This window comes from Narcine bancroftii, chromosome 3 (assembly GCF_036971445.1).
Source record: "Narcine bancroftii isolate sNarBan1 chromosome 3, sNarBan1.hap1, whole genome shotgun sequence".
Lineage (NCBI taxonomy): Eukaryota > Metazoa > Chordata > Chondrichthyes > Torpediniformes > Narcinidae > Narcine > Narcine bancroftii.
Window position 1 is genome coordinate 35604179 of NC_091471.1, and position 27403 is coordinate 35631581.

At 42.2% G+C, this 27403-nt stretch overlaps 1 protein-coding gene across 4 annotated transcripts; it reads left to right on the forward strand.

Moving 5' to 3' along the window:
- Positions 1-27403, forward strand: tspan36 (tetraspanin 36). Of its 4 annotated transcripts, none has more exons than XM_069923792.1 (7): positions 1-144; positions 11341-11532; positions 14651-14725; positions 16771-16866; positions 19194-19340; positions 26098-26181; positions 26755-27403. In XM_069923792.1, the coding sequence occupies exons 1-7, from the start codon at positions 115-117 to the stop codon at positions 26836-26838; spliced, it is 708 nt and encodes a 235-aa protein (XP_069779893.1). In that variant the 5' UTR covers positions 1-114; the 3' UTR covers positions 26839-27403. The 4 variants fall into 4 exon arrangements, with proteins under 4 accessions (XP_069779893.1, XP_069779895.1, XP_069779892.1 ...); XM_069923794.1 differs by having other exon boundaries at positions 140-160; XM_069923791.1 differs by lacking the exon at positions 1-144 and adding an exon at positions 381-530.

Below are 27403 nucleotides of genomic sequence, written 5' to 3' on the forward strand. Positions count from 1 at the left end.
AGAGTTTTGATGCGTCAGGCTTTGTAAAGTTAGCACGTTTTGGGGGTCGTTCCTCCGGGGAGAGGCGTGCTGCGCCCTCTGCGCTCTCCCCCAGATGACAATAAACCTGGCCTCATGGGTGGAGAGAGGTCGTGGAGAAAGAAGGTGAGAAGTGATGAAGGTAGGAGAAGGAAGGGAAGAGGGTGGGGAGCTGGAGGAAGGGTCATGGAAATTGGAGAGGGCTGCAGTCATGCCATGTCACTGGAGTGTGTCCAGACGAGGTCAGAGTTCCCGGATTGGGTGGCTGGGCTCCACAGTGAAGGACCCAGGGTCAATGAGAGAAGGCTTCAGCTCTGGCTGCCCACTTGGGCCCATTGGTCGTGTGGGAGGGTCATGTATGTCATCGCCTGTTGGCCGCCAGCGCGGGTGCTGATCACAGGGGGAGGGGACAGCGTGAGCGGGTTGGGCTGCGGGGCGAGTGGTCGGGGACCATGGACCCTGGTGTGTGCGCCTCCAAAGCCCTGCTGCTCGGCATCAGCTTCCTTTTCTGGGTGAGGAAACGCGACCCCCCCTCACCGAGCCGCCCCCCCCCCTCACCGAGCCGCCCCCCCCCTCACCGAGCCCCCCTCACCGAGCCGCCCCCCCCCTCACCGAGCCGCCCCCCCCTCACCGAGCCGCCCCCCCCTCACCGAGCCGCCCCCCCCCTCACCGAGCCGCCCCCCCCTCACCGAGCCGCCCCCCCCTCACCGAGCCGCCCCCCCCTCACCGAGCCGCCCCCCCCCTCACCGAGCCGCCCCCCCCCTCACCGAGCCGCCCCCCCCCTCACCGAGCCGCCCCCCCCTCACCGAGCCCCCCCCCCCTCACCGAGCCGCCCCCCCGCCGCGGGGTGCTTCCCGATTCGCGACGCCTCGTCCAACTTACTGCCCGCGAAGAAAAAGCCTCCAGGCCGGGAAATGCTTCAGAGAGTCGTTCCCCGGGTCGAGCTGCTTCTCCAGCCTAAGTCTCACTTCTCTCAGGGGCGGGGGGGTTAAAATGCTGCTCGGCTTTGGAGACACTTACTGCTGGCGACCCCCTTGGTACATGGGACAGAAGCTTAAACTCGGGGCGGGGGGGAGGGGCAGGCGCTCTGATCGCCATGATCAACGCCCCATATTCCCTCAGGGCACCCTCTACCTAACCATGACTTACTTCTCTGCTGCCTCTCTCGTCCCTCGAACTCTCCTCCCCTTCCCTCTTATTGTCGAGCTCACAAGTTCCAGCTCTGCATTCCCCCTTCTTCCTCCCCCCCTCTTCCTCCCCCTTCCTCTTCCTCCCCCTTCCTCCTCCCCCCCCCTTCCTCCTCCCCTCTTCCTCCTCCCCCCTTCCTCCCCCTCCCTTCCTCCTCCCCCCTTCCTCCTCCCCCCCTTCCTCCTCCCCCCCTTCCTCCTCCCCCCCTTCCTCCTCCCCCCCTTCCTCCTCCCCCCCTTCCTCCTCCCCCCCTTCCTCCCCCTCTCTTCCTCCTCCCCCCTTCCTCCTCCCCCCTTCCTCCCCCCTTCCTCCCCTCTTCCTCCCCCCTTCCTCCCCCCTCCTCCTCTACCTCCCCCCTTCCTCCTCCCCCCTTCCTCCTCCCCCCCTTCCTCCTCCCCCTTCCTCCTCCCCCCTTCCTCCTCCCCCCTCCCTTCCTCCTCCCCCCCTTCCTCCTCCCCCCTTCCTCCTCCCCCCCTTCCTCCTCCCCCTTCCTCCCCCCCTTCCTCCTCCCCCCCTTCCTCCTCCCCCCCCTTCCTCCTCCCCCCCCTTCCTCCTCCCCCCCTTTCTCCTCCCCCCCTTCCTCCTCCTCCTAATCCATTCTCAGCTTTCTTTCCTGCATTCCTATCTACCTCCAGCTACTGCCTCTTGGCTGTTGGCCCATGCTTTCTTCTTGTTTCTTGAACGGCTCAGACCAAAATGTTGGTTATGCATCCTAGGCCACTGCCTGATGGATTGGCTGAGGCTCTGGGTGTGGTGCGCGACCGAACAGAAGCAAACACACAAAACAAAAAGTCTGTTCTACAGGCTTTATGCAACATGAACTTCCACAGAGCTGGCTGTGAGAATGCTGTACGAGCTCTGAGACTGGCTTCGAAGGGCCGGATCTAGCTTATAGTCTGGAGGGTGATTGACAGCCGGCCAGGTGTTGCCTTCTCCTGTGCTCTTCTGCAGGTACAGAGGTCACCCCCTGCAGTAGGCCAGTGGTGTATCACCACATTGGGTGTTGTCCAAGATGGACCTGGCTCTGTTACTGTGTCATGTCCCAGCAACAGCTGGACTTTGCCACACCATCTCTCCTTTGTAGAAAAAGTTTTCCTTTGACCACAAGGCCATCAAGTAGTGGTCAGCTCGACAGGCCACTCACTCATTGCCACCTCCTCCTGTGCCTCATTCATTTTGTTCGGGGGCTGTGTTTGTCAACAAAGGCTCAGCAAGACCCATCGCTTCCCTCAAAGCAAGCAATCAATCGTCTGCTCCCCACGACAATGGGCCCTGCATGTTGCCCTGGTTACTGACTTCTTTCCCTCCCATCCTTGCGCGCCCACAGGTCCTAGCATGTCAGTCCTTTGCTGTTTGCACAGTGTAGGGGAAGTGGCTGAGCCTTGGCGTGCAGAGGGCAGGAGGACACGTTGCTGCTATTGCTCATGCTCTAGGAGGCTTTGGCGTCTCAGGTGTCACTCGTACACCTTTGTAGTTTAACACTCTCGAAAATAATGGGTAGATATCAATTATTCTTTCAGAGTGGTGTGTTGAGATTTGCAACAACTACTTAAATCAGGAGGGACATGGAAAATGCATTTCTTGCTTAGGGGTGGAACAGTTGGCATAGCGGTTAGCGCAACACCTTTACAGCGCCAGCAATTGTGACCAGAGTTTGAATCCTCTGTCTGTAAGGAGTTCGTATGCTTTCCTCAAGTCTGTGTGGGTTTTCCCCAGGGGCTCAGGTTTCCTCCCACTGTTCAAACCGTACTAGGGGTTGTAGGTTAATTGGGTGTAAATTGGGCAGCATGGACTTTGTGAGCCGAAATGGCCTGTTACTGTGCTGTATGTGTAAACTTAAAAAGTTTGTGCCTCTATTAATTGTACAGACAAGAAAGGTCCTTTGCCAACTATGTCTATACTGAACTTTCTGCCTGTTTGTGTTCCAAGTTCTGTCTCCTTACCTGGTTAAATGGTTCTTGATTATTGTATTTTTTTCATCCTCCCCCCTCTGGTAGTGAGTTCCATGTATTCTAAAATTTCCCAAAATTTAACTTTTCCCTGTTGCCTCAAACCAATACTATGAAGTTTTTGAATTCCACTGTTTGGGTGGGGGGGGGGGGTAGTGGAAGGTAGAGGGGTGGATATATATCCATTATGTTGTCTATTTAAATGTACACCTTGGCCTCCTTCATTCTGGAAGAAAACCTACAGTTTCCAGTCTCTCTCCGTAACTGAAGTCCTCTCATATGGGAAACATTAGGGTGACTCTCCTCTGCATGTGCAACCATGAATTTCCTATAGTTCCAGAACTGCACAATAATCAAAATGCAATTTAATGAGTGTCTTATAAAGTTGCAACATTATGGCACAACTTTTGTATTCTTTGTCCTGGCCTGTAACATCTTTGCATATGTGCGCTTCCATCAAAGACCTACCTACCTTACCTATACTACAGTTTCTAGCCATGAACCTCCCAATTATTCGCCACCCCCCTCCTTCACCCCAGTTCCTCTGATCATCAACATTCCTTTGCACCCTTTCATTTATTCTGAATTTCTGCTGTTTAACTACAAAGAAATTGCCCTGTAGTTATTAAGATTAAATTCCATTTGCCAGTGCTGTGCACAACTTTACATCTGGTTCATATCCTGCTGTCACCTTGGCTAATGTTCCTCACTAGCCACAATTAAAAAAAAATTATTTGCAAAATCATTAATCATACTTTTGAAGTTTTGTTTGTTTCACAAAATTCCCAGCACTAATCCCTGATTTTCAATCAGAAATGCATTCTTCATCTATTACTGTGATGGTTTTTTGATGTCCAAAAACGAGTCGGGCAATGTGGAGAATTCTTCAGAAAAGTTAAATTTTTATTTGCAAGTGAAGGTTGAGGCAGCCAGAGAACAAGTCACTGATCAAAACCCATGGAACATAGCACATATCCTCTTTTTATGTTACAATCCTGAGCTTGTTTATTCAATCAATCATGTCCCTTAGCAGCATACCTAACTTTGGTTTGCCACCATTATTTCTCATTCCTTTATTTCTCTTTCTTTGGCTTGGCTTCGCGGACGAAGATTTATGGAGGGGGTAAATGTCCACGTCAGCTGCAGGCTCGTTTGTGGCTGACAAGTCCGATGCGGGACAGGCAGACACGGTTGCAGCGGTTGCAGGGGAAAATTGGTTGGTTGGGGTTGGGTGTTGGGTTTTTCCTCCTTTGCCTTTTGTCAGTGAGGTGGGCTCTGCGGTCTTCTTCAAAGGAGGTTGCTGCCCACCGAACTGTGAGGCGCCAAGATGCATGGTTTGAGGCGATATCAGCCCACTGGCGGTGGTCAATGTGGCAGGCACCAAGAGATTTCTTTAGGCAGTCCTTGTACCTTTTCTTTGGTGCACCTCTGTCACGGTGGCCAGTGGAGAGCTCACCATATAACACGATCTTGGGAAGGCGATGGTCCTCCATTCTGGAGACGTGACCCACCCAGCGCAGCTGGATCTTCAGCAGTGTGGACTCGATGCTGTCGACCTCTGCCATCTCGAGTACTTCGACGTTAGGGATGAAAGCGCTCCAATGAATGTTGAGGATGGAGCGGAGACAACGCTGGTGGAAGCGTTCTAGGAGCCGTAGGTGAAGCCGGTAGAGGACCCATAATTCTGAGCCGAACAGGAGTGTGGGTATGACAACGGCTCTGTATACGCTTATCTTTGTGAGGTTTTTCAGTTGGTTGTTTTTCCAGACTCTTTTGTGTAGTCTTCCAAAGGCACTATTTGCCTTGGCGAGTCTGTTGTCTATCTCGTTGTCGATCCTTGCATCTGATGAAATGGTGCAGCCGAGATAGGTAAACTGGTTGACCGTTTTGAGTTTTGTGTGCCCGATGGAGATGTGGGGGGGCTGGTACTCATGGTGGGGAGCTGGCTGATGGAGGACCTCAGTTTTCTTCAGGCTGACTTCCAGGCCAAACATTTTGGCAGTTTCCGCAAAACAGGACGTCAAGCGCTGAAGAGCTGGCTCTGAATGGGCAACTAAAGCGGTATCGTCTTCAAACCACATCCTCCATGATATTCTGCCACCATTAACTTTTACCCATCCTTTTTGTCCTGTATCCTTGCCATGTGATTCATCATGTCTCCCCACCCTTGACTTTTGTCCTTGCTTTGATTATAATTGTTCAATGGAAAAAGTGAATAACTGAATTAACTGTATAAGTGAATTAATTGAACAGTGAATATATAGTAGATAACCATTGATTAATGGTTACATAATGCAAGTATATTATTGAAAGTAATATAAAGTAATTGTTTACATACTGCCCCTTGCTTCTCACGAAGCATACTTTGGATCTGATGTAGCTTAACTTTCTGGACCAGCCTCTTACGCAGGACCTTGTCCAATGCATCACTGACATGCAGATAGACAATGTCTACTGCCTTGCTTTTGCTAATATTCTTGATTGCTTCCTCAGAGCACAAATTTGTATGGCAGGATTCCCCTGCACAAAACTATGCCGCTGATCCACAATCAACAGCTGCCTTTTCCAAATCCTGTCCCTTTGCACTTTCTCCAATAATTTCCCTGCCACTAATGTCGTTTTATTGCCACCTCATTAACTAGTTTATCTTTCAATATCTTTGGATATCGATCAGTCTTCTGACATCTTGCCTGAACCCAACAAATCCACAGAAATATCTGAGACTTTCTTAAAAACTTCACAATGTTTTTGGTAGGGTTTTGCCTGGTGCTGGAGTGAGGCTTGAACAATAGAAATAAAGCTCTTTCCACTGGTAATTCCTCTGTTGCCAACTGTTTAATATTAGTAATCTGCTAATAAGATGGTTAGTTTTTCCTTCCTCTCGCATCCCCCCCACTACAAAACAAATTGTCTTGTGATAACAGCAAGTCATTTGACTATTGGCCTCAATTCAACTGTTTCTTTCACTGGCTGTGCTAACTTGAAGTTTGGGAGTTCAGTGAAAGGGAAATGTTTAAGGTTCTATTGCAAGGTAAATAACTGAATAATACTCCTGGGCAGGTTCCAGTTGAATAGGAAATGGACTTTCTTTCTTTGAAACAAAGGTCAAGCAATGGCTGCACTAACTTGGCACTGGATTTAATTATATTAACTTTGAAAGAGCTTATCTAAAAAAATGCTCACTGACCGTTCTTGAAATGTTGAAAATGCTCGCAGGTGACTTTTTTTTGGCAAGGAATAGGTTTTGGTGAGTAATTAACACCAACAAAAAAAAACCATTAAAAGTGAACTGCATTCTTGCGAGTGGCAGGATCAATGACCTAATTAGTCATAAAGCACAAGCTTGTAACACATCAGTTTATTCTCTTCTGGTGCGGTTTGATGAATCTATGGAATTTGCTGCCTGTGGAAGCAGCCTCAGTAAAGATATTAAGACGAGGTAGGCAAATTAAGGGATGTGGGGAAAAGGCAGGTAGGTGGAGATGAGCCCATCAGCAGATCCACCATGATCTCATTTAATGGCGAAGCAGGCTCAATGGGCTAGATGACCAAGTCTTGTTCCTATTTCTTGTGTTCCAATGTTTGTCTTGATGAAGGGCTCTGGCCAGAAATATTGACATTTATTTTTGTCTCCCATTGATGCTGCTTGACCAGCCGAGTTAGTTTCTCCTCCAGATTATTTTTGTTCCAGAAACTCCAGTAAATGCAGTCTCCTGTATGCCAACAGTCAAGGTTTAATTTCTCACTATGATCCCATGACATTTCCAACAGTGCTTTATCTGGCTGTAATTTGGAGAGTGAACCTGGTCAGCATTCCCATGCTGATCTTCCACCCCGTTAGAAATCCTCTTAGTTTTTTTTGCTTACTGTTTCTTCAGGATTCGACTGGAGCTGGAGCCTGTTGGACCTTTCAGCTTGTAGTCACTGTCTTGAAAGTAAATGGGGGCCAATGTTATTGTTCTCGACAAGAAACTGCTTTGGTAAGAGCATGTGATTTATAAGAATCCACAGGTCCTCTTGCTCTCTGTGGTAAACCACTATGTATATTTTTATCTGTTTGGGCACATCCGCTGGCTGACAGTACCCGTGGTCCCCACAGACTCCTGAATAAAGGTGACTGATCCACAGCTCCTTCCTCTTTCAGGACAGGAGAGCAGCAAGGACGTGTCTTTGTTCTATAGTGAATAAAGCCTATCACTTTGCCCAACTTCAGTCTATTGGAGTCATTGATGGTGTTTCACTCTCCAATCTTGATTTAGAAAAAAATTTTGGCTTCTTAAATTGCAAGAACTTGTATGAAACTCACTGAAAGGATGTAACATTGCACCAGTTCGGTTTTGCACTTGCAATGTGGTGCATCAACACATCCCTCTCAGTCATCACTTCAAAGGAAAATGACATATAGCAAACTTGTTTTTCACCAACAATGAAGCAAACTTGTCGTTGCTATTCCAACATGCATCATGGCATTGTATCCACTTGACTGCAGCTTTGCAAACCATGGGAAATGTGCAAAATGCAATCGGGTTGACCCATGGGGTTGAATGATGTAAGAAAATAACAAGAAAGGAATGGTGGCAAAGGTTAAGGCAGTTGGGACTAAACTGTGTTGCAACTGAACAGTTGCACTGATGTGTAGAAAAGTCAAGTCTGTAAGTCAACTGGCAATCCTAACGAGAACGAAGAACCGTTTGTAACTTTAACAAAGGCTGACATGTATCTCGTTGTCCATAATCATGTCATAATGATACAAACGCTACCTCACCGAGTCTGATGACTGAGATTCTGTCTATACTAATCTTGTTTTTTCTCTTGAGCTTTTGCTTGAAGGCAGTCTTGGCACAGCTGAGGTGCGTGATGGCTGTACAAATAGGAAGTGGTGTCTCATTCAAAGCTACTATACTAACAGTATCGCATTTGGTTTGTCAAAGCACAAATTGCATGTGCAAGGATAGGTGGTTGCTCGAGATGCAGTGATCACCTTGCTGCAATTTGCAAGCAATTTGCTAGGGCCCAGGTAGAGTAAATTTGATAAAGTCTATGTTGGATGCAAAGAATAATTGGAGGTTTGTTTGCAGGATACTTTTAATCTGAAAGGGTGATCTTGTGCTTCCAGTTTCCAAGAATTTTACATCCTCTTGCCTAACATTGGCCTCTCTGTTCTGACGAACCCACGACTGGTCTTCTAATGCAGTGCAGCTCTACTCCAGTACTGAATTCAAGTATTTCTAATAATCAGAGTCTGTTGTGATGACCTCTTTCTTTGAATTTTACCTGATGGGTACTCCTTTATTCCAAATTTATTCCAAATGCCCAGCATTACTGTCTTTATCACACAGTTCCAGCATTGGCTTATTTTCCACTCCTCTGGTCCTGTTTGCACCTCCCAGGCAGGATGGCTGTCACAGTTGCTGGTTTCCACTATTACAAGTGCCCCTTTTTGTTCTCTCCATTCCACTTGTTTGATTTCTATAGAAAGAGCAAATGTTTTCTAGATGCTGTCTGAACTTATTTTTGTTTCAACGCAAGCTCTTGTTCCTGTTCAGATGTCATCGTTGAAGATTGATTCTTCCTCCCTGTAAATTTCAAATATTGATGGTATTAAATTTGTATAATTTATTCATTCTTTTTCTCCATCCCACCCATTTAGTGGAATTGTTCAGTAAATTGCAATGAATGCAGTAGTTTGTACGAATTCCTCTTGCCGTGATATTTGTGACTAACATTTTGACAATGTAATTTTGTTGGTGACGAGAAACTTCATCTAATAGTAATTCAATTGAAAGATGCAACGCAATAATTCAAGCTTTCATTAACCATAGTGCACACATCAAAAGAAAGCCCAAAAAATAGGGTTTCATAATTCAAGACAAAGATGGGAAGTAGATTTGAATAAACAAATAGATGAATGAGATTAGATTGGGATATGTAGAGAAAACATGAAAAATACAATAAATGTAAGATATAGAATGGTGCAATATAATTTTGTACATCAGTTATACTTAACACCATATAAACCAGTGATTCTCAACCTTTCCACTCACATACTACTTTAAGTAATCCCTTTGCTATAAATGCTCTGTGATTCGTAAGGGATTGCTTAAGGTGGTATGTGAGTGGGAAGGGAAGGTTGAGAATCAATGCTCTGAACCCAACTGTTACTGAAATATTTTGCTTGAGAAAAATTGTCATTGGCCCATTTCCTTTGGAGTTATGAAACCATGCACGTAAAGCGTTAATTGAGTACAAATTTTTTTAAAAAGTGCTTTTCAAACTTTTTCTTTCCACCCACATACCACCTTAAGCAACCCCTTACTAATCACAGAGCACCTATGGCCTAGGGAATACTTAAAGTGGTATCTGAGTGGAAAGAAAAAGGTTGAGAACCACTGTTTTAAACTAATAAATATAAAAATAGCGTACAATGTTTGACATCCTCTGAGATGAATAAGATGGTGCAGCCTTCAAGTTGTTTGTAGTACACAATTGCAATGATGGTTGGAGTTCAAAGACCAAATTATCTTAAATGTGCATTGTATCGTTAACCGATTTCACCATTTGGCCTATTTAATTGTGAACTTTAGATCTGCTTTCAACATGTATGTGTCATGGGCCAAGGGAGGGTTTGTAAATAGTTGGATTAGAAATCGAATTTGCAATGTAATATTTAGAAACAGGAAGAAGACTATATTGAGTAGAATTTGGAACTTGGCAAAATCATGAACATCCTCTTTCAATTATAAAAATGACTATCACCTGAAACACTACTATTTTCAAGATTGATTCTTGGCTAGTAATGAATAATCACAGCAAACTAGCTTTGTTTGCCAGCTTGTATTACAATACTACTTCCATTTCCTCCACCTTGGACTGTTTTGCAAGGGCAGACTTCTCCCTCACGATGAAGGGCTCAAGCCCAAAACATTGGTTATCATATACAGGTACTCACTGACTTGCGTCCATATGCATGTACGACTGAAAATTTGTTAAAACTATGAAGAAAAAATATATAATTGACTTGGTTTATGTTGTATTTGACAAACTGTAACAGGGGTAAAAACCAAAATGCACGTACTTGCCTTGTTAGTCGGCATCCGGGGGGGTCCATAGGCTGGGCATGACCTGTGCGCATGCACGAGTCTTCAGTTGGCACATGCATGGTTCATCTATTAGTATTCAATGCACGAACCCACTGCACGTGTGGCAACCAAAGACATGCGCACAGGAATCAAGATGGCCGCGCCCAGCCTACAGACCCCGGGTTGCTGATTAACGAGGTAGAGTATGAAAATTTTTGATTAAAGTTCAGATGATGAAAATTTTGATTTTTAAAAAGTTTGCTTTAAGACTTAGTCCACGTGTGCGGACAAAATTCTGCCTTGTGGGCTTTTCGAGATGCGACAGGCCCTTCGATCCTAATTATGGTCGTAAGTCAGGGACTACCTGTATAAAGGACACTGTTTGACCCGCTGAGTTTCTTCAGCGTTGTTTCTACTTCAACCACCATTCCTGCAGAATTTTTATTGTTTTACTTCAGGACTTCTCCCGATCTTGTTTTGGAGTGGTCTTCAGATCTTTTGATCAGGTTGCAACAGGTTGAATAGAAAGTGAGGTTCCGGAAGATTTAATACACTACTTCAAAAGCCTGTTTGCAAGTTCATTAGTCACTAACAATCCAGCACCAGATCTTTGTTGCTAGCAGCCGCTGAACTTTAACAATACAACTTTTGAATCAGTCACATTGCAATTCTGTTTTTTTTAAATTTTTTATTTTTCACACCATAAACCACATTGACCAAGATACATACATTTTCCTTTTCAAATATATACAGTGTGGGGGGAGGGGGCAAAAAAATACAGTGTCATTTTCTCCCCCCCTCCCTCCTCCCGTCCCACTCTCCCTACCTCCCCCCCATTCATTTAAAGAACAAAATCTAAGATACATTAAACCAGTCAAACAATGTTGTCATTCAATAAAAATAAACAAGAAAAAACCCACTTTCATGGAGCTTCTATTAATCTATACTTCCATTCCCATCTTCTATGTTGTTTTTGTCCCATGTTAATTGTATGATAGTTTTCATGGAATGATGCTCCAGCTGAACTCTTGGATGTTTAATGTTCATCACACACTCCAGCAATTAACCAAACTAAAACTTTGATTCCTGATGTTCTTGTTTTACAGGTTGTAGGAGCTGTGCTTGTTTATGTGGGAGCCGCCATTTTATCAACCTATAAAAATTATGCGCACTTTTTTGAAAACCAGTATCCAGTGCTCCCGGCTATGGTAATCATTGGGATAGCATTTGTGATGTTTGTAATTGGATTTGTTGGATGCTGTGCCACACTGGTGGAGTCTCGGTGTGGATTGGGATTGGTGAGTTGGATTTTGATTCCATTTGTGTTCATGGTTAGCTGGTGTTCGAAAGGTAGCAAAGTTTAAAGTTTATCAGCCACTGATTAATTAGCAGAACTTTGCAAGTGGGCAGCAGTCAGAAAGATTCCACAAGGATGATCTCTGGAGTACTGGTTATGTTTAACAGAATCTACATGGGGTAAAAGGATTTTATTTTGTGGGGGGGGGGGGGAAGAGGTTAAGCTGCCCGTCAAGAAGTTTAAATTGATAGTCAAGGGGTTTTTTAAAAAAATGTATATAGTGAACAGAGCAGGTCAAGCAGTATCTGTGAGGCAAAGAGGTGATTGACCTTTTAGGTTAAGACCATACATGAGAATTGTATAGAGAAATGGCCAGAATATGGACATAATTAAATACTAATTATTAGAATGTCACCTTCTGCCTCTTGTGTCTTTGACCATGATGCAGATTTATACTGAACATTGCCTTCGCATTGTATAATCTCTCAATGCCGTGTCTTTCCACAAGCCTCTTAAACATTACTATCACATCAGCTGCAGTGCTCACCCCAGTAGTAGTGCATTTCAGAACCAGCTGTTCTTGTGTACATTTTTTTTAAAGTAAATGAAACTTGCCTCACTTCTTTTTAACTTCTCCCTCTTGTCTTAAATGTGTGTTGTACAGTTTTAGATATTTTTGGTTGAAACTGATCAATCTCTTTCCTTTCAGATTAAATTTGATTGTGTAAAGGAGAATAAGGGGTAAAGTCCAAATATGGAGATGCAATTTAGATCTAGGACACAAGTGAACCAAATATTAGTTTGTTCTAGACCTAAATATTCAAGATGAATGGTATGGTAGGGATTACAGGATGACTTTTCCTAAATGGCTTTTTATTTCGCCTCTGAAGTTTTGTCCCTGTTGGATTTTCTCCCCGACATTGCAACTAATTGTGCCAGTAAAGTTCAAGTTTTTCATGTACCAGGGAGGAGTTCTGAATTTGTGCCATCTGATTTTAATGTTCCTGCAAATTTCATCTAACCCTGCTCTGGCACAAAACATTAAAGTTTTGGGTGGGGAGATTTGATTTCCACATATGGAATGTTGGAGTTGCAAACATTAGGGTGAGAGTTCGAGCCTGCCTTGCTACTGCCGGTACAATTGCCAAGTTTAGGTCAACTGGTTCAGTACCAGTTGCTTAACCCGCTTGCAAATGTTGCGTTCTTGCATCACGGCGTTGGTAGGAGTAGGCAGTTTGGCTTGTCGTGCATGCGCCACTATGCAGTAAGATCATGGCTGATCTGGCTATGGACTCTGCTCCACCTACTGCCTTTTCCTCATAATAATTTTCCCCCTATTTTGCAAAAATCTGTATTTTAAATGTATTCAATGAGGTGCTCGCTGCATCCCTGGGTGGAGAGTTCCACAGATTTTCCACTCAAGGGGTGGTGTGTTGAAGAAACAGTTACTCCTCATCTGTCTTAAATTTACTTCCAATCTCTCCTTGGAGGCTAACCCCACCCCATCTCTAGAATTAAACTCTGTGAACCTCATCTGCATCACTTCTGAAGCCAATATTTCCTTTTCTCAAGTAAGGAGACCAGAACAGCATGCAGTACTCCAGGTGTGGCCTTGCCAGTTCACTGTACAGTTGAAACAGAATCTTCCTGCTCTTGTATTCAATCAAGACAACATTCCATTTGCTTTGCTGATTACATGTTGCACCTGCAAACCAATCTGTGCAATCACATGACAACAAGCACATTCTTTCACTTTAAATAATGAAATCTATTTGTTATTCCAGTTTATGATCTTGTAGCGTGCATGCTATGCGGCGTGGAGTAAGATGCATGCAAGCATGTACGTACGTCGAGGTCGAAGACTGACTTCTTGCTCTGCCACCTCTGTCTATATTCACTCCCTGCCTCTGGTGACAGGAGTGACATCATCCCAGCACTGGCCTCAGACTAGCTGGTGTTCCTGCTGTTTCCCATGACAGGATGACAGCTGTTGGAACCTGTGAGTGATCACTGCATATGCCGGCCATTTTGTGAGCCTGGTTGCGACTCTGTACATGACCCCCCTGCCAAGGTGGAACTAGGCCTCAGTCTGTTTGAACCATGCGTGTGGCTGTGGCGTCCAGAATATTGGCATCTTTAGCGAGACCACATGGAGAGCTGCTTGGTCCATCATCTTCGGATCCTACTGCTGGTTGGACCTGTTGAAGTGTGGAGTAAAAACAACACACACAGTTGAGTCAAGGTCAAAGCCTGATTTATTGCTCTGTTTGTATTCACTCCCTGCCTCCGGTGACAGGAGTGATGTCATTGCAGCCTCCAACTGGCTGGTGTTCCTTTCGTTGCCAGCTGTTTCCCGCTGTGCAGGACGACGGTAGTTGGTCCCTGCGGGGCCCTCGTGATTGCAGTGCTCGACAGCCATTTTGTGAGTCGGGTCGTGACTCGGTTTGCGGGCCACTACAATCTCACATTTTCTAACATTGAACTTCCATCTGCCAGACCCTTGCCCACTCACATAACTGGTCTATAGCTCTCTGCACAATTTGCTATTCCACTCCTAGCAAACTTGGATATGTTATGCTTGGATCCCTCAAATTGTAGTGAATGGTTGCAGGCCCAGCATTGATCCCTGCAGCATTCTGCTCACCATTGATTGTGAACCAGAGAAACATTAATTTATCCCAACTCTCTGCTTTCTAATGATTAACCAATTCTCTATCTATTGCAGTAGTCTCTATTCCATGCATCTTTTCTTTGTGGATTAGTATTTCATGTGGGACCTTCACAAACACCTAGTAGAAATTCAAGTGTACAACATCTAATCGTTCCCCTCTATCCAGTGTGCTTGTATCCTGAATTCCAGTAACTTTACCGAAAAGGACCTGTCTTTCCTGAATCCTTGTAATGTCTGCCTGATGGAACTACTTCTATCCAGATGACCTGCTGCTTCTTCTTTGATGCAAGAAAATTTTTAAAGGGGGTTAAGTGAGGAGCAGATGGTCACTTTTTCTTGCTGCCATCTGCATGGAATTTTTGCTTCTGTTTGTTATTTGATGTTCATTTTGGACAAACGCTACAAGGAATCTGCTAACCTCTAGTTTTTCTTTCCCCCCCCCCCTCAGTTTCTGTTCATACTCTTGGTCATCTTTGCTACAGAGGTATCGATCTTTGTTCTGGGAATTATCTACAGAAGACAGGTAATTGAGAGCAAATGTAACTTTAATTTTATTTTTCATCCAGCAATGTTCATGCAGCAATATGAGGCTTAGTTGAAACAAAGCAAATTGCTTGTGGTTTATGATGAAACGAATACTGCCAAGATCTATACTGGCAAGGGGAAAAGAGGCATCTATTTGTGATCTTTGATAGCAAAATAATTTTTCCTGGGCAAACTACTAATACAAAAGAACCATGAAATTGAGAGGAAAGTGGGTTGGATTTGTAAACGTGTGGCAGATATTCTGAGGGTGGCGAAGATTGAGAATTAAATAATCCATGAGGTACAAAACAGAAATGCATCTCTACGGTGAAGTTTATGAACAGTCCTTTAACACTATTCAAATGGCAACATGCAGTAAGTAATGAAGAAGGCACATGGCATGTTAGCCTTGAGGAATTTGGTACGATTGCATTTCTAAGGTGCTAGTCACTCTGCACCTGGAATATTTTTAATATTGCTTTGGAGGAAGAGAAGTAGAGTGTTGTGTTTTCTGCACAAGAGTTTAAGGTATTTTGAAACCGAGTTCAACAGGAGGATTCCTCTCTGCCCCGAGCAAGAAGAGTTTAAAGGCAGGGGTGAACTATAAGGGGGTAGGCCATTTGGGTCTTCAGAGTGAAACTTTGCACTTGGGGTAATGATCCGTTGGAACCCTCCTCCTCGGAGGGAAGTGGTGGTTCAAAAAATGGATGATTCCTGGTTATTGAGGGAATTTGAACATGGGGGTGGGGTGGTGGTGCTGGGAAAAATTAATGCTAAAGTTACCATGACTTTGCAGGGGGTGGGTGGGTGGGAGGGGGGGTAAATGAAAGTAGACAATTGGCCAAATTGCAAAGTGGTCCTATTTTTTTTTTGTGCTTGAGGGAAGACTTGCAATAGTAGCAAAAGGTTTTTATTTGTTTAAATAATCATGGGGGTTAGTAATTGGGGAAACTAAACTGTAATGCTGATTAAACAGGAAAGTTTGCAGATAGAGTGACTTGTACAATATGTGAAAGTCCTCGCGAAAATGTGTACAGCACATTTGGGAAGTAAAGAGTAACCACTGTTTCAGGACTGAGCACTTTGTGAAGGCATGAACAAAAAGCAGGCAGGAGCTTGAATAAAAGAAATTGGAGGGCAGAAGGGGGAAGATTGTGGGTAACTGGTGAGAGTCCTGGATGGATCTAGGTGGGACGATAGAGAGGAAAAAAAAGCTGAAGGTGATGGTGGGAAGGAGTAACTCTCTGAATGGAGAGGGAACAGGGTGGGGATCTGGAGGGAAGGACACAGGGATGGGGAAAGACACTAGAGGGAAGGGGTTTAACAGAATCTGAAGTAGAAGTTAATGTTATCTAGTTGAAGAGTGCCCAGATGGAATATTGGGTGCTCCACCAATATGTAAGTAACCTCTGTTTGGCAGGCCATGGATGGACAAGTAGTGTGGGAAAAATATGTGAAATTAAAATGGTTGGCCTCTGGGACCTCCTTTTATTGTAGTAGACAGATGTTAAGATGCTCATTGAAATTACCTCCTTTTTCCTGATGGTGGTGAGGGAGAAAGTGTGAGTGCAAGTGTAGCATTTCACTGCAGTCACAGGGGTAGGTACTGGGGGTGATTGGAGGGTAGGTATGAGTGAGTCCCAGAGGGAGTGATCCCTGCTGAAAGTGGAGGGGATATTGTCTGGTGGGATCGCATTATTAGTGGCGGAAGTTGTGGAGGATGAGGTATTGGATGGAGAGACTGGTGGGATATAAGGTGAGGACCAGGGCATTGTGTCCTTGTCTTGGGGTAAAGGGACCAGAGCAAATGTGTGCAAAATAGAGGTGATGTGGTTAAGGGCTAAGTTAATGACAGTAGAAAAGAAGCCTTTTTTTAAAGGAGGGCCTTTCTGATTTCATTTAATTCTCAATAAGCTGGATAATTGACACAGACTAAATGCTATAGCAAATTTGTTTTCCAATATTTTGGTGGAAAAGAAATGACTTTTTCAGCTTGCATTGTTCTGGAGAGATGATGGACTAATTAACTGTTTCTTCCTACAGGCCCATGAAAATGTGACTAAGGCCATGAGTCTAGTCTTTAAGAAATACGATGGGAAAAATGCAGAAAGTAGGGCTGTGGACTATTTGCAGAGACAGGTAACATGGAATTCTGCAACTGTTACAGCAGTTTGGGGAACAGAAATTCATTTAGGGGAGTTACAAATGACTATAAAATATTTGTGTGGAATAAAAATTCACTCTAATAACAGGAATGTGAGAGTGTTTTTTCAACTTGTTTCTTGATATGACAGCATTATGGAAAATTCTGACAGGCTGTGCTCTAAGAGTCTAAACCCTTGGGGGTGGGGAAAAGTTTACATATTGGCTCTTGCCATGAATGAACAACTAAATCAAAGGTTAGGCAAGAGGTGATTTGAATTCTTGGCTAAAATTTAACACAAGATCTTTATCTGAGGCAGATATTGATGGGTGCTTCTGCACCTTTCTGGATTTGTCCAGAACCTGACTAGGAGCAGAACCAATTGAGGCGCGCAGAACAGGATAGTCCTGAACTTTGTTTATTAAAACTGATCAGGCACCATAAAAGCTCCACTAAACAGTGATTTATTATCTCTCATGAAATGCTGGACATTACAGTCAAGGTGTGAAGAAAGGCAATTGATGTGACATGTCATTTGGCTCCATAAAGGCAATTGCCTTTGCCCAGATCCTTTGTTTCAACCTTTTTTCAGTTTTGAGCAAAACTCTCAAAACATTTACTGGCACAGTCCTGTCAATGGCCTATGACTTGCTCTGAACCATCTATAAATCCAAAAATTAATCTTGACATCTTTCCTTCTGTACCATCTACCTGCTGACTGTCTATGACATGTTAACCCAATGAACACTGAAACTTTCTTTTGAGTATAGCAGCACAATACAATACTTAAAAATGTTGCCTCAAAACCAGGGGCCATCTTGTACGTCAGGTATACAATGGGAATTTTGACAGCAAAGTTTCCGCACTCCCTCACAGGGTACATCCGCCCAGTCTAACTGCCAGTGGTTCTTTACAGGCTTTAAATGGTCTGTTAAAATAAACCACCATTGACTTTTTAAAAAATATTCTAATAAAATTTAAATCTTTACTGCGTAATCTGCTTTTAAAATATTGTGACGGCTTCACTCAACTGGTCAGTGGGAAGTGCCAGACTTGGGGTAGTCCAATACAGTGAGTATAACTCAAAAGCTACAGTGTAAGTGGAAATTCTGGGGTTGTCTTGTATAAAAGTCTTGTACGCCAGCATGTTTCTCCTGGTGATGATTCCAACCTTTACTCCTATACTTCTAAATACCAATTTGTAGATAGCAGCTGAAACATGAATTGTCATTTGCTGATTTGTCTGGTTCAGAACAACAAGAAAAGCTTGTGTTTTTTTTTTAGGATTTCTTTGGTTTTCAACCTGTTAGAGTTCATAACTTTAAAAAAAAAATTTGGACTTACAGCATGGTAACAGGCCCTTTCAGCCCATGAGTCCGTGCACCCCAGAACTTCTTTTGAACGATGGGAGGAAATCCACACTGACACAGGGAGAACCTACAAGTTCCTTGCAGACCGGTCCCGATAGCTGGCTCTATAACAACTAACCATGCCACCTGCCAGGTTCCTTACAATAATGCAAATAGAATTTTTAGTTGACTATTTATTTAAGGTATCTGACTAGGATATAATGTGGTGACTCTGCTATAATGTTTGTTTGGTGAAATAACTAGTGAATGAAAGCTTGTAATCTTTTTCCTCCTACCCCTGCAACTAACTTTCCTAACTGCATCCACAATTTTAGCATTGGTCATGTACCCAGTATTTTTTTTAAATATTGTGTCAGTAAATTCTGTATATTTCTTTGAGTGACTATTATTGGGACCAAGAAAGTGTGGTTAGATTTGCCTTTGTTCCTGCTGGCCTCATTAGTAATTGAGTGGTCTGAGTGGAAGAACCAAGGTTCTTCCCATGGACTGCATTGATGGCCTTCTGAACCATTGGTTCCTCAACTAACCAACTTAAATTTATTTAAAACTAATCCAACTTTTGCATTAAATCATCATTGCTGTTCATCCACAGTGAATGAAGCCACTGTGTGTTGTGAAGTTGAGGGCCTAGATGCATTGCATGTTGAAGAACACTGTAACTTTGTTCTTGCAGCATCACAGAATGTTGGATGCAAATCCATCTTGGGTACTTTGCATTTGCAACACCAGAAATTTGGATTGTATGCCCTGCAGCTCACTGCTACTTTGAACATTTGGTCACCTGCCAGTGTGATCAGGCCATTAAGAATTGGCTTGATTTCTAAAACAAAATTAAAAAGCATAGGGTGTGCAAGTATTTGAAACCATTGCCCTCCATTTCATTGTGCATTAAACTGGTTTTGTATGCATTAAGGAAAAAAAGTCCTAATGGTATTGATGTATTTGTCCTTCAGATGAATTGCTGTGGAATCTTCAACCACACCTACTGGGAAAAAACTCAGTGGTTCCAGAAAAGTGAGACTCTACCACTCAGCTGCTGCAAGTCTGAATTTTCCAATTGCACAGGCAACCCAAGAGATCTTGAGCTGATCAGCTCTGCAGTAAGTATTAAATTTGAAGGTTCTTTTCCCTTGTCAAAATAGGCAGTGACGTGGTCCATCCTATCAACCCATACATACTATAGCAAAGTGCAGAGCCAACAACCTGCATCTGAACATTAATAAATCAAAAAAGATGGTTGTCGACTTCTTCAGAAGGGCCTGGGGGAACCATGCTCTGCTGACCATTGACTGTAGAGGTTGTCAAGGGTATCAAGTCCCTTAGCGTGCCTTAGCGGAGAATCTCACCTGGTCCCTTAACACCAGCTCCAAAGCCAAGAAAGCTAGCTTTGAACATCTTCGATTGAAAACCAGCTAATTAGATCTAAATCTGATTTTTATGTGCATAGTGAGAAATCGGGTAAACTGTTGGCTAATCATCTGAAGAATATTTCAGCTAGACGCCAAATTGTAGAGATTCGCAAACAGAATGGAGAACTGACTGTTAACCAGGAAGAGATAAATCAATCTTTCCAAAATTTTTATACATCCTTATATAGTACAGAATCCCCTCAAGACCTTAGTAATATGTTTAATTTTTTAGAACATTTGAAATTCCCAAAAGTATTACCTCAAGATAACTTAGAATTAAGTAAACCCATTACAGATTCGGAGATCAATAATACTATTTTCTCACTGAACTCGGGGAAAGCACCAGGTCCCGATGGATATTCTGTGGAATTTTATAAAGCTTTTTCTTCTACTCTCTCTCCCTGGCTGATTAAGATGTTTGATGAATCTATCACATTGGGTAAACTACCACAATCATTTTACAGAGCTATTGGACCTGATCGGCAGTTTACTTACCAATTGGTCACCATTATCCCTATCCATGATAGGCCGAATTAATGCTATTAAGATGATGATCTTACCTAAATTTTTATATATATTCCAAGCTATACCTATTTTTGTTCCTAAATCTTTTTTTGATAAGGTCGATTCTAAATTGTCCTCGTATATCTGGCAAAACAAGAATCCTAGATTGGGGAAAAAATATTTACAGAAATCTAAACGAGAGGGAGGGTTGGCATTAACCAACTTTAGAATTTATTACTGGGCAATTAATATTAGTTACTTAAGGTATTGGTTGAATTATTCAGAATTATCTCTAAATCCCCATTGGGTAAATTTAGAAATTAAACCGATACAAAATTTTTCAATTAGCTCTATTTTGGGAGCTGCTCTCCCTTTTACTCTTACTAAATTATATAAACAAATTGATAATCCAATGGCTAAACATGCACTACGTATATGGTTTCAATTCCGGAGATTTTTTGGCCTAAGTCATTTTATCTTGGAAACTCCTATTGTACTAAATTTCCTTTTTCATCCCTCTCTAATTGATCAAGCTTATTTACTCTGGAAAGTTAAAGGTATAACATGCTTTTCGGATTTATTCTTGGATAACTCTTTCATGTCATTTGAACAATTATCCATGAAATATGATTTACCTCGATCTCATTTCTTTCGATATTTGCAGATTAGGAGTTTCTTAGTTTCGACTTTACCCTCTTTTCCCAATCGGGAGACTACGACTGTTTTAGAGGATATATTATATTCAAAATTCCCTCCAAAAGGTGTGATATCTAAATTATATAATATAATTACAAAAATAAATTCTGGGACTTTTGAAAAGTTTAAAAATGATTGGGAAAGAGAACTCAACCTTCATATTTCTAATGAAAATTGGAATAAAATTCTGCGACTGGTAAACTCTTCTTCTCTATGTGCAAAACATTCACTAATACAGTTTAAAGTTGTTCATAGAGCTCATATGTCTAAAGATAAACTCCATCGCTTTTATTCTCATATCGATCCTATATGTGATAAATGTCAATTGGAAATAGCTTCCCTTACACATATGTTTTGGTCCTGTCCCTCTTTACAGAATTATTGGAAGGAAATTTTTTCCATTATATCTACTGTTTTGAATATTGATTTACAACCACATCCCATTACTGCAATTTTTGGATTACCTATGATAGATTTGACTTATTTATCTCTTCCTGCGGATCATATGATTGCTTTTCTTACACTAATGGCTAGAAGATCTATACTATTAAATTGGAAAGAGGTAAATCCTCCCACTGTTTTCCAATGGTTTACCCAAACTATACTATGTTTAAATTTAGAGAAAATTAGAAACTCTGTCTATGAATCCCCTTCTAAGTTTGAGTTAACCTGGCGACCATTTATTCAATATTTTCATTTGTGGTGAGTTGATCTGGCTCTGTTTTCTTTCTATGATTATGTATGATAATTGGGCTGTAAGATGAGATCGGAGTGATCGGCGTGGTTTAGTTATATCTGTAGGTTTTTTTAAAGTTTTTTTTAAATTCAGATTTGTTTTTTCTTCTTTTTTGGGTTTTTTTTTCTCTTTTTTCATATATTGTTATTAATTGTATCTTTTTTTTAGAGATAGTTCACACCCTAAACTGATCAAAAATTTTTTTTTAATGATATATTTTTATTCTGTAATATTATTGTTTAATATCTCTGTATTAATTCATTACTTACTATGTATTTTTTATATCTCTTTGAACTGTATGTGTTTATAAATTATAATAATAATAAAAAGATTGAAAAAGAAAAAAAAAGAAAGCTCAGCAGCTCCTGTGAAAGCTGAGGAAAGTTCATCTCCCACCCTCCATCCTCACTATGTTCGACAGAGAATGTATCGAGAGCATCCCCTGCAACTGCATCACCACCTCGGAATGCAAGATCCTGTAGAGAATAGTGAAGTCAGTGGAAAAGATAATGGGGCGGGCCTCTCTCCCTACCATAAAGGACAACACTCAATGCTGGCGATAGGCAATAAACATTATGAAGGACTCCACATACCCCTTATGTAAACTGTTATCCCTTCTGCCATCTGGTAGGAGGTACCGTAGCAGTCAGATCGTTACATCCAGATTGGGCAACAGTTTTTATTTCTCTCCCAAGCCATCAGGCTCATGAATTCCCAGATCATAAGTGGATAATTTACTGTGGACTTTTACTGCATATATTTTAATATTTCAATGTGTTTAACTTCTAACTTTATGTAAATATTCTCCGTAGTCCTGGAGTAATGCTATCTCGTCTTTACAATGTGAGCATGGTATGAATGATAAATAAAGGTGACTTGAGTGGCAATCAATTATTACAGAGCAAAGGCAATGCTGTATTATGTGTTTTAATTATTTGATTTTAAGAGAATTTCATTTTGTTTGACAGTTGGTTGGGAAAGTATTTTAATCTGATTTCAACAAGCAAATTTTAGGTTGCACCTTGTGTTGCAAGTTAAAACAATGTTGTGAAATGCTGCTTTTCTCTTGATGGCCATTCTACTAAATTTATTCAAACAATAACAGATCTAATCTTTTCATGTTCCAAGTCACATTTGCAGCAAGCATTTTCATAAGGTGCCATGTTAAAGATTAGAATGAAGGGCAGTGTTTGGAACGTCACCTTAATAGTGAATACAAGAAGTTTCCAGGCAGAGCAAACTAGCTTTAAACACTCACCTTGTATGGGAAGTGTCAATATTTCTGTGCTGTGAATTACTAGAGTATTAATTGGAGAAATGGAATTGAGAAGTCTCATCTCCTCGTGCCTGCTGTAACATTTGAACATGTGTTAGCTGATAGTGGTCGTGCAGCAACACTTTCCTCATTGCTACTATCTAAAAATCATAACTGTCTTGGTTCCTGTCAACCCAGTTAAAAGGAAACCTTTATCTTACCCTGTCCAGCTCTGTTCAACGAGTTTGCCTCATTCTCAAACAAAGGCCCAGTGTGCTTAACATGCCTTTGCTGTATTCCCTCAAGCCAGGAGTGGTTGATTACAATAGACAAGTATTCCAATTGTAGCTCATCAGGTTTCTATGGTGGGAGCAACTTTACAAGAGTACAATGGACATAAAAGCTCACATTTGCTTACTATACTAGTATGATCAGTTATTTGCTTCTAAATATGAATGCTTGTTCAATGTTTAGTTGTGCTCAAAGTGAGTCTTTTTATCCCATTTGTCCAGCCTGTCTTCTTGAGTCTCCATCCTCGTCCCTACCAGCTTGAAGTATTGCAGATGGTAGTTGTGAAAATTAGACTCCAGAACTCTGTTACTTGAGCTGTACTGTCTTACAAATTGAGTTTGAGGTGAAAGTTGAGGATAGTGAAGTAGATGTCTTAAGGGATTTTGACTGGGTCCGTTATGATGGGCTAATCCAGGAAGGGAAAACCAGATGTGTATGATCCAGTGATCATTGGGGGGGACCAGAGGTGGAGAAGGTGAACAAATTTAAGTTCTTGGGAGTCACTGTCTCAGTGGCACTTTCCTGGAGCCAACACACTAATGGCATTTTGAAGATTTGCAGAGGTTTGGTATGACATGGAAACCCTGGAATATGTGGTGGAGAGTGTGCTGGCCGGCTGCATCGCAGTCTGGTATGGGGACATCAATATCACTGAGTGTTAAGCCCTGCAAAAGGTAGTGAACACAGCCCAGGACACCACAGGCAAACCCCTTTGCACCATTGAGAACATCTACAGGGCAGAGAGAAGCAGCAGTCATCAAGGATACACACCACCCAGCACACACTCTGCTTTTCCTGCTACCATCGGAAAAGACTTCAGGATCAGCTCCACCATCAGACTCAACAACAAACTCCATCAGGAACTCACTTAAAGGCTCTTACTTTGGCACTTTATTTTTTTTCGTCTCTGTTGCACAGTTGTTGACATTTATTTATTTGTTTACACGTGTAATTGGTGTACAGATTTTTTGCACTACAAATAAGTAGTATAAAAATCTCAGGGCTGTATGTGATGACATGTTTGTACTCTGACAATAAATCTGAAAACAGATGCACAACATCCACAGAGAATTGATGATTTAGATTCAGAATTGATATGTCCCGTAGACAAGGTAATAGTTTAACAAGCTAAAATAATCTGCTGGAAGAATTTGGCAAGTCAAGGAGCATCAGTGAGAGATAAAGAATGGTGGATATTTTGAGCTGAAACCCTTTATTGCAGTTGGGGATGTGTAGAAAAGTCAGTGTAAAGGAAATAGTGTGGGACAAGAGTCCCATGTGGAATTGGTGAACCAGGTACAGGTGAAACACCATATACTGCAGTAGATTGCAAAGGTGTCAGGCAAAGGGAGTGAGTCAAGAAAAAGATCAGGTAGAGGAAGAGAAGTCGTACAGGGTGGAGAGAGTGATTAAAAGTCAAAGGATCCCAGTGCTGGAATCTATTGAGAGAATGGTGGGTATAAAGAGACTACACGGAACAGAATGATGAGGGGGAGAGTGAAAGTCCAATGGGATGGAATCAAAGAAAAGGAGGCTCGAGAATGGGTGGGAAGTACAGATGAAAAAGAGAACATTGTTTTCTGTTTTGCCTTACCTCGTTCAATCTCACATGGGACCCCTGTTCTTCTTTCTACTGGCTTCTCTTACACATGCACCCAGTCTTCATGTCAACCATTTTTTTCCCCCCCTTACACAGCTATTTGACCTGCTGAGTTCCTCCTGAAACTAAACCCAATCTGCTAATTCCAGCATCTGCAGTCAACCACACTGTGTTAAGCAAATGGTATTCTGGCTGGATCCTGGAATCAGTGGTGTTCTGAAACATTTAACAGCATTGACTTGGGGAGTGATCAGAAGTTTGAAAGTAGCCAAGCAAGGCGATGCCATGCTTGCCTTCATTAATCAGGGGCTTGCGTAGAAAAGTAAGGGAGCTTTGTGCAGCTTAACTCAAGTTCTATATAGTTGCAATCAGTTACTGCATTATCAGAAGAAGAACAGGTTTACCAGGACATTGCCAGGATTAGAGAGGCAGTTGCAAGGAAAGTTGGGACAAACTTGGATTTTTTTTTGGGAGTGTCTGATAGAATTTTATAAAATGATGAGGCATCGATGGTCAGAATTGCTCGTCCCCCCCCCACCAAGGTAAAATGCCACTCCTGGAGAAGATGAATTTTAAGGTGGGGGTGGAGGGTTTTATTGTGGTGAATGACTGGAACATGGTGCCGGGAGTAGTGATGAAATCAGATACTATAATGCTATTGAAGAGGCTTCTTGATGGACACATGAATATGCAGGAAATAGAAATAGGAACTCTTATGTGCAAGCAGAAAATTCTAATTTAGATTGGCATGTTATTGGCTGAATTTGCTGTAATGTATGTTCTAAATGAAAATTAAACATGCTGGATATCAAAAATGAGAAGTGGAGAGTGTTTTGGTTTGGGAGGTAGAGGGGAGAAGGCTCTGAGTTTGTGTATATTTAAAGAGGCATGTTCTGCAATATTCTTGTCATTCAGTTTGATTTTGGCTTTGTGTTGAAGTGGATATTCTCATTACACACAGCTGCCGTGAAGTAATATCCGTCAATGACGAGCTATTCTAGGGGAAACCTAAGCTGATTAAAACTTCTGTCCAGAAGTACAGTGCAATTTGATGAAATGCTTTGAAGTAGATTTACAAATGGTAGTTTGTATGAAGGGATTTTTCTGTCACTGAGTAGTTTATTCACCAGGTACTACAGTAATTGTAATGAGCCCATGGAATTTGGGGTACAGAAGACATTGAAAAAAAATGTAGGATGACTTCTTTAAAAAAAAAGGGAGGCTACCAAGCCAGAGCTAGAAAAAGTCATTGTAAAGTTGGTGACCTAGCTGGAAAGAAGCATTAATTTGAATTGGTCCATACGTTTTAATAATTCCACTTCTGTTCTTGGGCTGTCTTTTGATTCTTAATTTTTGTTTTCTCTAGGGATGCGAATCAAAATTGGAGAAAGGCTTGGAAACTATTCTCAGCTATGCCATGCTGATCATTCTAGCATTTGCCATTATTCAGGTGAGTCCTATTTTGCCTACTCTATTAACTCTTGGGGAAACTCCAGCATGCAAGCTGGGCTGTACACACCTGTGGGTGACTCGAGAACCCAGTGGTTAGCTGTGGGGAGTGTTATTGTACCTCACAAGTTTGAGCAATGGAGCTGGTGATGTTTTCTATTTCCTTGCAACAAAAGCTAATATTTGGCCACATTTGAGCCTTGCTCACTTAGCAACCTGCCACATTTTTCCTGAAATGTTCTCCACATTCCTAAAGGCCACCAGATTCTACCACTTGGAAAACTCATTGAACATAGTGTATTGGGGTGGGGGAAGGTAGGTTGACCTTTTCGGGTTCAGTCCTTGCTTTGGGTCCTGTGTCCCTGTGGGACAAAGCCATTATGGGGAAACTGCATGTGGTCATAAGGAGAATGAGTTGCTGGAGCAGGGAGGATGCAACTCCTTTAATTGTTCCACTGTGCATAATCAGCTACTAGCCTGATTGACATTTGATGTGTTTTAGTCCCATTTCTTGCAAGCTGGAAAAAATGTGATTCTACATGCATATTAAATCATTTAAACTTTCTCTTTACAGATATTTAGCATGATCAGCATTTGTGTGCTTGTCGGGAGACGAAATGCAGGGTACCAGCTAATTCCATCTGCAATATATGCATGAAGGAAATGCAAGCCAAAGCAATCCATGAAAACATGAGAAGTTTGGTTTTTAAAAACTTGCATTGTTAACTAGTGGAAAAATATTTGGACTCACCGATTTCTGGCTTTTTTATAAAATGGAATGGGAAATCATCTTTGAAGCAGGTTCATTTGAAATACTTGACAAAATTTTGTGTAGATAATCCATTCCACAATTCTCCCCTTTTTGTGGTTATTCACTTTGAGCTGTAGTATTTCAATCAGTGGATCACCTAAAAAGTCATGCAAGGTATCTAAAGGTGGGGGGAGTCTGTAATATTCACATAGAACCTTTTTCTATTTTGCTTCTAGTTGATTTGGGGAGGGGATTAAATTTGTGTGTTTTTTTTTATTTTAAGGGACTGCTGTAACCATATTTGCACTTGTTTACCTTGTATTAAACTCGTTTTGGATGTTGTCACATGCTCACAAAAGGGCCCATGTGACTTGTGAACTGCATTAATCAATTTTCTAGGCTGTGATTACAATTAATGAATGGGTGAAGGGTCATTTGTTACACTTGATTAAAAGTAAAGCATTTCCAACAA